Consider the following 10,531-nt stretch of genomic DNA (forward strand, 5'->3'; position numbering starts at 1 on the left):
CTTTACATCCCCATGACTAATAGGAAAGCTAGTCAATAATATTGTAATAACTGTGTATGGTGCCAGGGGAGCACTGGGAATGTCGGGCGGTGCACTGTATAAAGCATATGATTGTCTAACCACTGTGCTTGCACCTGGAACCAACACAAAATAATACCGAATGTGAACTGTAATTGAAAAATAAAAATTAAAAGAAAAAAGAAAAATATTTGTCATTAGATGAGCTACAGGAAAACTGTTGTCACGGCTGCTTATAGTTGAGAGATGAACAGCAAAGGAGAGAGAGCCCCGTAAACGCGCAGTGTGGCCACTGGGGTTGGCAGGGACGGACTCCGGAGGCGAGGCGGAGATTAGCACAGGGGTGAAGGCTGGGGACCCGGCTGGGGAGACAAGGGTAGGAAGCAGCCCTCGGCCAACAGGAAGCTCCGGCCCCAGCCTCTGAGGCACCTCTGAAGACAGGTTGCCCTTTGGTTCCCACCAAGGTGGTGGCAGTGCCCGGTCCTTAGTCACCTGCATCATGGTCGGGGCAGTGGGCTGCCCCGGGAGGAGGCCTCCCGCCCTCACTGCTCCTGGCACTGGGGTGAGAAGGCCATTGGCCCTGCAGGAGGGGCTGGGCTGCTGAACACCCACCGGCTCAGTTTGATTGGGAGCAAAAACCACAGTGTGCAGCCACTTGGAAGAACGGCCTCCCAGTGGAAGATGTCAGGCCCGCCTGCCAGCTCCTCGGTTCAAACATCCCGAACATCCCAGGGTGCTGGGTCTTCCTTGTCTGTTCTTGCCGCTGGTCACTACAGGACACCTTCCCAGGTGGGGCAGGGTCTCTGCCTGTGGCTCAGGAAGCTAGGTTGTCTCACCCGCCTAAGGCGGTCACAGCCTGGACCTGCCTGAAAGCTCCCCTGCCCTGCACCTCCCTGCCCTGGATCTGCTGGGACCTGGGTCCCCCTGGAGCTCTGGGGACAAAGGCGAGAAGAAAAAGAAGAAAGTGAGGTGCTGGGGTTCAGGGGAAAATGTCCCAGAGGCCTGGAGGTCCGTAGCAGCTGGGGAGCCAGGGCACAGGGTCTGCACCTCCTCTCGGTACTCCGTGCCCTTCCTTACCATGGGGTTCGTGCGGGAGCAGGCTCCACGGATGGGCAGCGGGTGCAGGTCCGCCGGTCCTGGGAGCCCCTTATCCTGGGCAAACAGGGACGGTGGTCATCCTGACAGCTACCCTGCCTGACCCTAGGGCAGAGCCCAGGCCTCTGCCTGCATCTAGCACCCTTCACCTGGGGACAATGTCCCCCTCCACCCTCCCTCTCCCCTTACAGTCAAGGACAAAACAAAGAAATGAGTTCCAGAGGTCTTTAAAACGTAGAATATGACACATGATATAACTTGAAAAGAACCTGAGGACCAGCAATCGCGACGCACTTACTCAGTTGTAGAAAGCTCACGTTCTTTCATTTTATTCTGACAAGTCTTGAGGTAGGAATTTGTGTCCCCTTTCACAGGAGAGGAAAAATGAGGCCCTCTAGGGTTAGTGACTTGCACAGGGTCACACAGAAACAAGTGGCAACCCTGGGCCCCCTGGGTCCTGGTCCTGAGCCCTCTTCAGCGCTCTCCCACCCCCACGGGGCAGCCTGCTCTCCAAGGAGGAAAGGCAGTCAGGCCGTTGCAGGGTCTCCCTGGAGGTGAGCTCTTGGGGACCTGTTTTCCCCCAGGTGAGTTAAATGCCCTCCAAGTTACATACCAGGCAGTGGCCACACCTTCCTGATAGGGAGGACAGCTGTCAGAGTGTGTGTGTGTGTGTGTGTGTGTGTGTCCCAGCACCAGGCCAGCCAGTTCCTCAAGCTGAATCTCCCCTCTGGTGCCCTCTCCTGGGCACAGGAAAGAGGTGCCTCCTCCCCATGGTCCCATAGGATTACCCACCCCTCCTCTTCTCTCCCCATATCCATCTTGGAGTGGCCCCAACTGAGGCTCTGGCTGTGTCAGTCTCCTGACTATGACATTTGCCCCCCCACCCAGGAGGTCCCTGCAAGAGTAGAGATGCCACATCTAGACCCAGGTGCTTTCTCCATTCACTCCAGTCTGGTGGACAGCCCTCTTCAAGGGACAAATGCTGCCCGTATTCTTCAGCTTTCCCTGCAGAAGAGGCCAAGTCTGAGCCAGGAGCCTGTCTGGTAGGGCAGACGTCTCAGACCATTGGGCCAGGCTCCTGGCTCCATCCTCCCTGCCCCACCCTTACCAGGCAGTCCTCCGGGCTGTGGTGGGCTCTGAGTTGTCTTGGCTGTGTCACAGTGGCTCCTCGCTTCCCAGGGGAAAAGGAGACCCTGGGGATGTGGGTGGGGGGTGGTGTGGCGATCCCCCCTTTCTCTGAGCTGTGGTCCCCCCTTCAGTGGACTCGGAAGGCCCACAGTCCCCTCCAAGAGCTCAGACCTAGAGTCCAGGTGTGAGAACTGGGGGTGACAGCCCTGAGTTCAGCCTTTGCACCCCAGTCTGGGGTCAGGCTGGTCCTGCTGCTAGGGGGGTTCTCAGCTGCCCATCACAGCTGTGCCAGAGGCGCTGGCCAGCAGGTGGCAGCGATGAGAGGGTTGGCTCTGCAATGCTCTCAGGACTTGAGGGCAGGGCACGTCAGAGGTCAGTCAGAGGACATGGGGGGAGGCTCTTGGACAGCTTTGGGGTCCCCTGCTGCCAATGCCTCTGTGGACCCCCAACTCTTAATCACTGTTCCTCCTCCTCCCCCAGGGAGGGCCACTGGGACACTGGCTGCTTCTGGGACTCTTTATTCCCCAAATCCATGGGGAAGCTTGAGGGGAGCAGAAGGAAGCTGAGGACACAGGGTCCTGGTGTGGAGACGCAGCTGTCCACCCCGCCCCCGCTCCCCTCAGCTTGGTGGTAGGGGTCCCCAGGGTGGTGGGAGCTGAGGCTCTGTCTGTAAACACCATGCAGCTGGGGCCCCAGGCCTGTGGCTCTGAGCAGAATTCCCTCCGGGGCTTCCCGGGACTTCCTGCGTGGTGTCCTCGGCTCTGGGCCCCTCCCCAGGTTCCTGGAGGCCCAGGGGACTGGGCGGGTGCGGTACAGCCTCTGGTTAGGGGAGGCCTGAGCCCAGCATGCACAAGTCCTCACCCCCCAACCTGGCTCCAATCCAGACAGGTCCCCATCTTCACTTCTCGTATGACCTCTTGGGGTCTCTGCGAAAAGCTCCCCCACTGCATAAGTGGCCTTAAACCAAGTAGGCTTCCAAGGAGGCTTTGGTCTTCCAGGTGGGTCCCTCCAGGGTCGAGAAGGGTCCCTGCACATGCTGTAGCCTGTGAGGGCCAGGGAGAGAGATGAAGAAGGGTGGGCTCCTGTTCACCATCCCTCATGCTCCTGGCCTGGTCCAGCCCCTCTCCTGGCCCTGCCCCCCACCTCTTGCCAGGTTGGCCTGGAGGGTAACGCTGCACTGTCCCCACCTCCCACCCTCCGCCCTCACCTGGGTGCTCACAGTCCTCCCGTGACACACCGCCTGGAGGCCCCGTGCTCTGCCCTGGGGAAGCTGGGAGGAGGGGCTCTACTCACTTCCCCGGTGTCTCTTCTTCCAGAACCCATAGCCCGCCATCATCATCACAGGCACCGAGAGGAAGGTCAGCACGCCAGCCAGCACAGTGAGGTTCGAATCCTGGTGCCTAAGGAGACAGGAGGGGACAGGGGGTGAGCACCAGGCTCCCCCACTGAGCCACGTCCTTCTGTCTGTCCATCCACCACACAGCACACCACACCAGAGGAACCAGAGAGGGGAAACCCCGGCGGCCCGCAGGGAGTGACGGCCTCTCTCCCTGGGGACCCAGCTGCTGGGCACTCGGCGCTCAGGAGAGGACGACCCCGTCCCCAGGTGGAGGGGAGCATCTCTCCGCTGCAGCACCCCTCCCCCATTCCCCCAAATCTGCTCACCCTTGAGGACAAGGACCCTAAGGGACCAGGATTCTTACTCTCGTCCTAGTGACAGAGGGTGGCTCTTACCAGCCTGCATTCCTTGCCTCTGTCACCTCCACGTGCACCCATTGGCAATACCTCCATTTACTTTTTTTTTGGCCTGAGGACTTTCTGTTGTCACCGGCGACCTCCATGCCACACATGGCAGGCAGCCTTCTACGGATGACCAACAGGAGTGGGCATGTAACTACGCCAGCTCCCTGGCCCTTCGGGTGGCCGCGTGACACTGTGCCCAGAGTTCCCGGCAGCGGCAGACCGCGTAAGCTCCTGTCTGCCGCCTTCCCCTCCGTGACACTTCCCCGCACTCTCCCCGTGTTCCAAATGCCACTGATCCTGGGCTCAGAGTCTGCTTCTGGGGAACCCAAATTAACACCCCCCCCATTTCCCTCTCTCCGAGCCACCTCCTTGTCCTGTCCCCACCCTCTGCAGCCACAGACCCCTCCCCCGCTTTCATTCCCCACTGCCATCATTTATGTCACTTCTCCACCCGTGTCCAGGCCCCCACCTCCCATTCAGCAACAAGCCAGACAATTTCAGAAAGGGGAGGGGAAGGGGAAGGTCTGCTGTAACATTTGCACCTTGAGGTCTGTTCAGGCACCCAGAACTGTTGCCATGTCTGGTAAAGTGTCACTCAACCCCGGAGCCCACGGGTACCTGATGGGGGATAATTTGTTGAGGAGCGACCTGTTGGTGTGGCACAGCCTCGTGGTGGGCGATCCGGTGCCCAACTGCCCGGCCTTGGTGGAGAAGGATGCAGGGCCAGCCGAGGAGGCTCGGGCATGGCTGGGAGTCGCGGTCACAGTCTGGAGCCTCTCGGTCCCTCTGGGCCCAGGGGTGGAGGGGCTGGTGAAGCTGTAGCCTGTCATGGAGCTCAACCTGATGGTCCCTGAGGCAGTGGAGGGCAAGAGTCTGGCCAAAGTGAGGACTCCAGGTGTGAACATCCTCACACTGCTGGGGAAAGGGGCACCAGGGCCTGAGGTGGGGTCTCGGCCCGTTGTGATGACAATTCCGCTCTTGAGGATGTTGGCCAGCTGTGTAAGAGGAGTGTTTCTCTCGGCTGTGGGGACTGAAGGACCAGAGAGGGAGGAACGTTAGACTGAGTTAGGGGCCTGGGTGCTGGCAGCAGATCCTGGCAGCCGGCCTGACTGTCTGGATGCCGGGCTGGGGCCTGTCCTCGCTCCCCTCTGACCTTGGACCTGGGATCTGCTCTGCTGCGTGCCCAGGTGTGTGTTTGCTCAGGGGGTGATGTCAGGAAGTAGACACAATAAAGAAGGGAGAGACTTTCACAGTTGCTTTAGGCTCTCCTGCCAGGCCTCCTGGGCCCAGAGGACTCTCCCCTCCCCACCTCATCTCTCTGGCCCTCCTCTGTGGGCCAGAGATTCCTCTCCTGTGGTGTTGGACAGGGTCTTTCCTTATTTGATGACTGGGGTCCAAAGATGAGGGCAAGGAAGCCTCAAAGGCCTAGATTCCAAAGAACACCCCAAGGGGCGGGAGTCAGACTCCATCTTTGGCGGCTTTCTAAGAGATGAAGCCAGTCATAGTACCCGCATCTATCAACCCAGCTCGTTACCATCCCATTTTCTAGAAGAAGGTTGGCGTTTGGATATTGGGGGAGAAGGGAGTTGTAGTGCTGAGGTCCGATCTAGGGGGCAGAGTTGGGTCTTTCTCTGCGGGAAACAGAAAATGGGAGAGAGATGGCAGGGGGTTCGAGGGGGCTGCTGCATCCCACGAGTGTGCTTGGCAAGGATGCATTCTTGAGGGCCACGTGGTCACCATGGAAGGTGCCCTTTTTCTGGGCAAGGGAACCCAGAACAACCGTCATTGGTGAGGGTGGGCACAGAGGAAAGGGCTGACTTGGACCCGGCTCTCCCACATAGTCCTACTCAGCAGTGGGCAGACCCTGCAAAGAACTCACACAGAGGTACCCTGGGAGAGCCAGCATTTGGACACCCACTTTATAGAGGATCTCCAGGGGTTGGGCAGAAAAGGAGTGACAGCCAACAGAAAGAGAACAAGGGTCAGTGAAGTCACACAACCTTCGTTCCTGCCCCAGTACACCAAGGAGTTGGCAGGGAGAAGGCAAGGAAAAAGGGGGCTCAGGGGAACCCCTTCCCCCACCTCCAGGGATGAAGGAGGCAGAGTTAGGCAGCAGGCTACTCCCCCTTCCCCATTTCAGGCGCCTTGGGACATGAAACCTGGTCTTCAAGGGGGAGCAGAAGAGAATATATATATATATTGCTAGAATAGTCTAGTTTTTAATTGGGCTGAGGATTTTTTATTTCCTAATGACTGAAAAGAAATGCAAAGTTGGAATCTCCTCAAGCTGTCATTAAGAGGTGCAAACTGAGATTTGACATAGTACAATGGGGGGGTTGATATGCGAAAAGGAAAAATAAAACCACTTCATGTGTGTATCCCTACAGATTCAGACTTCAGTAGCCTGGTTTCTGCTACTTCCCTGGGTCCACATCAGAACTAGAGAGTGGAGGAATGAGACTGGGCTCCACATCGTAGACTCAGCAGTTGCCCTAGTTCAGACCCAACAGAAGATGGGGACACGGTTGGATTAGGGGAACAGGGAAGGGTAGATAATGACTTTCATAGTCATTGGCTACTTTTTTCAGACTCTTTCACTTTAAACTGTCTTTATAGAGACAGTTTAAATATATCCCCAGCTCGGACCTCTCACCTGAGCTTCAGGCTGATGCATCGACTGCCTGCCTCATTTCCCTGCGTGAGCTTCTGGAGGGTGTCTTAACAGTAACATGACAAAATAGAGCTTCATCTTTCTCCTCTAAACCAGCTCCCCTTTCAGATTGACCCTTGGAGTCATCTTGATTTTTTGCCTTTGCTCACCTCCCACGTGAGCAAATCCTGTCTTACCTCAAAAAACATACAGGGTGGGCAAGAGTCTGACCATCAGAGATTTGAGCCCCTCCTCTTTTTTCCGTCTCCAGGGACCACATCCTACTCAAGACACTGTCATTTCCAGCCAGGACTCCCACAATGGTTTCTCTGCCATGCTCTTACCCTTCCACAGTCCATCCTCTGCACAACAGCCACTGCTGTCTTGAAGATAAGTCACAACACGCCCCACTAAGCTCACCAATAGCTCTCTGTTACATTTAGCATAAAACTCAGCTCCTTTATCCTGGACTTTGGGGTTTCTGTTTGACTCTCCAACCTCACCTCCTATCATTCTGCCCCACACTCAATATGGACCAGCCACCCAGGCCTGCCTTGTACAGCCTTCACTCCTTCTCACCTCAGGGCCTTTGCACATGCATTTTTCCTCCCAGAATGACCTTTGAAGTACCCATAGTTCAACAGAATTAGAAATCTCTCATCATTTAGGGCTCTGCTCAAGGAGGTCTTCTCTGAGCCCTAGTGCTTTGGCAGCTCCCCCACCACCAACTTACTTTCTGGTTTATCGCACTGTTTTATTTCTTAAGAACATGTATTGTTATCTGCAATTATTGTCTGATGATGTACTATTGCCTGTCATCTCCCACAGGGCAGAACTGTGTCTGGTTTTGCTCACCACTGTATCCCCAGAGCCTAGGTTAGTGGCTGGCACATAATCAGGGCTCAGTGAGTATATGTTCAACAGATGCCTGAAGAAAACAAAGCACAGAGAGTACTGAGTTTGAATCTCATCTCTGCCACTTGCTAGCTCTGTTGTCTTAGGCAAGGTCAGAAGCACACAGGACTCTTTCGACCTCATTTCCTTCATCTATGACATGGTAACAGTGATGTTCATGAAGATGTCTGTAAAAGACCTGTGTGAGCCCTACTGTGCAGCATGCCCATGGAAGGATTGGTATTCTTGGTACATCCGATGCTTGTGCAGTGCAGGGAGGCTGCCCCATCATCCCAGGGCCCAGCAGGCCTGCTCACCTGGAGACACTTCCAGCTGGAAGCCCATCAGAGGGTAGAGGGTGCCGGAGCTGTTGCGCATGCACCAGTACCGGCCCGAGTCCTGGCGCCTGAGGGCCACCATGGTGATGTTGACCACCCTGGCCTGGGCGTCGTCCTGCAGCAGATAGCGCGGCCCCTGCGCCCAGATCCGGGTGAACCCAGGCTCGCACTTCTTCTTCCTGATTTTGCACCAAACCTTGCCCTCCACGTGTTTTTTGCGGCTCTTGTAGGAGCACTGCACAGACAGAGTCTCCCCTTCAAAATGCTGCACCTTGGAGTACACGCTCTCAGCAGGGACACCTGGGGAGACAGGGCGTGTTGAGCAAGGTCCCGCAAGAGTGGGGAAGGCGGCATCGGCGTGAAACCTGAAGCTCACGGTGAAGGGAGGGGAGGGGGTGTCGCCCTGCTGATGTGGGACTCACAGTCCGAGGGAGAAACAGCCCTTCTCTGAGGAGCCCTCCCAGTCCGAGGGGGGACGCAGTCCCTGCCCTCGGGGAGCCCCTATCAGACACAGCTCCCTTCTTCATGGTATTTTCCAGTCTGATGGGAACATGACAAGCCCCACGCTCAGAGTCTTATGGGAAAGACCCGGGGCACAGACGCAAGCGCAAGTCATGAAGTTATGAGATTCCAGTGGAAAAGAAGCCCCAACCTTAATTTCTGAAAACATTAAGACTGGTCATTTATTTTACAAATAGGTCCACTATAGACATCGTTTAAATAGCAAGTTGTCTTGTTTCATTCTAAGTGATGTTTCATTCTAAAATATCCTAGGTACATAAAACCCATAGATTAAAGATGTCCAAAAGTGCAGAGCCCTGGCTGGTGTGGCTCAGTTGGTTGAGTGTCATCCCATGTACGGAAAGGTCGCTGGTGCAATTGCTGGTCAATATCAGGGTTGCAGCCTCCATCCCCAGTAGCGGGCCTGTAGGAGGCAGCCGATCGATGTTTCGCTCTCATCAATGTTTCTCTGTCTCTCTCCCTCTCCCTTCCTTTCTCTCAAATAAAAGTGCATAGAAACTCCCACCAGAGTGCAAGCCAAAGAATTACACAGTTAGTTATCCACTGTTTACTTCCACTGTGGTGCACTCTTGTCTAGGAATGAGATGTGGTCTGTGCACTTTATGATCCAGGGTCCAGTGGGGAGAGAGTAGGACTAGGCCCGGGGTGGCGAATCAGGGGACAGAGGAGAGAGAGGGTTGGGGTGAGGTCCCTCCACCCCTCTGCCTGCCGTAAGCTTAGCTCTTGCTCCTTAACACCCCAGAGCCTTCTGCAAACAAGCACAAACACACACGTTACATTTTGGAACCTAAATAAACATGGATTAAAGCTCTGATGCTACCACGTGAGCAGATCAGGTTGGCTATGAGAACTATGCCTCAGGACAGTGCCTTGGATACGGTGAGGGCTCAATGCATGCTTCTTTTTCCCAAATGCAGGTTGTTCCAGACTTTTCCAGAGCTATGATAACCAAGGACCCGGTGCCCAAGACATCTGCCTCAGTTTCCAGCCCAGCTGCTGCTATAGTTAAGGCTGGGGGTAAGGCAGCACCATCTCTGAGCATCACTTTGTCCCATACAAACTAGGCGCAAGGATCCAACTCAAGTATTTGGCCGATGGGAGGTTTGGGGGACCCCAGGATGGCTCAGCACAGGAGACACTTTTCTGCCTTGGCAGAGAGGGGGCTTCTCTGGGGGAGGTGCGTGGATGGAGTGACCTTGGAAAGGGTCTTGGGGGTACTGGGTTCATTTGTGTCCACCTTCCACCCCTCTCACTGGGGATAAGGAGGGGGTTTTGCCAACCCCCACCGTGCCCAGAACTGGGCAGGAAGTGGTAACTTGGTTGCCATGGCAGTGAGGGAGGCAGGATTGGGTGAGCCCCCCGCTTAAGGAACATTAGTGCCTGTGGGGTGGGAGCGGCCTTCAGGAATTGCTTTCCCTCAGGATAGGGGGCAATGGCATCAGCAGCTGAGAAAACACACACACACACACACACACACACACAGAATGCAATGATTCCCGTAACAACCAACCAGGGCTTTCTTGACAAGGCCCAGGGCAGAGGCTTTCTGTGTGAGGAACTTGAGTGTCCCTGGTCAGAGGTCCTGAGGGAGCCCTGCAGAGCGGGGCCAGAGCCCCCTGAGACCTAGGGCAGCTTCCCCAGGGCCAGGTGTCACGGTGGAACCTTCTCTTGGTCTCTGGCAAGGAGCAGCTTAGGCTAGCCCAGCCTCCTCCCCTCTCCTCCTACTCCACAAAATATTAAACAAGGTCATTGGGCAAGAAAAGATGAGGTGGGAGGGTCCAGCTAAAGGCCATTCCCTCCCCCAGCCACCCCCCCACCTTCTCACCTGAGGTGCAGCCCTGAGGCCACAGGAGGAGCAGCAGCAGCAACAGTGTGGGAGCCATGGCTCCATCCAGCTGGGGACAGGGGACAGTCCAGGCGGCAGGGGGCCCGGCACCCCGGATCCAAGGCCAGAGCCCCAGGCCGGTGCAGGATGGACCCCTTGGGTCTGCCAGGAAAGAACCTGGGCTTTTGAAAGTGAAGTTGCCTATTTAGGGAAGTGAGGAAGTCACGGGACCCACTGTGACCAGCAGACCGCAGGAGCCCGCAGAGCCTAGGGAGGGCGGTGCCGCCACCGTTTCCTCCCTCTTCCTCGAAACTTCAG

General features: G+C 56.2%; 1 protein-coding gene across 1 annotated transcript; it reads right to left on the reverse strand.

Annotated features, from left to right (window-relative positions):
* Positions 1–3,098: 3,098 nt before the first annotated feature.
* TREML2 (triggering receptor expressed on myeloid cells like 2) lies at positions 3,099–10,271 on the reverse strand. The gene is given in 6 exon segments (XM_016212715.2): positions 3,099–3,165; positions 3,167–3,284; positions 3,535–3,641; positions 4,603–5,014; positions 7,846–8,166; positions 10,214–10,271. Coding segments are annotated over 6 exon segments (1,083 nt in total).
* Between the last annotated feature and the right edge of the window lie 260 nt (positions 10,272–10,531).

Source organism: Miniopterus natalensis, chromosome 5, assembly GCF_054644295.1.
Source record: "Miniopterus natalensis isolate mMinNat1 chromosome 5, mMinNat1.hap1, whole genome shotgun sequence".
Taxonomy (NCBI): domain Eukaryota; kingdom Metazoa; phylum Chordata; class Mammalia; order Chiroptera; family Miniopteridae; genus Miniopterus; species Miniopterus natalensis.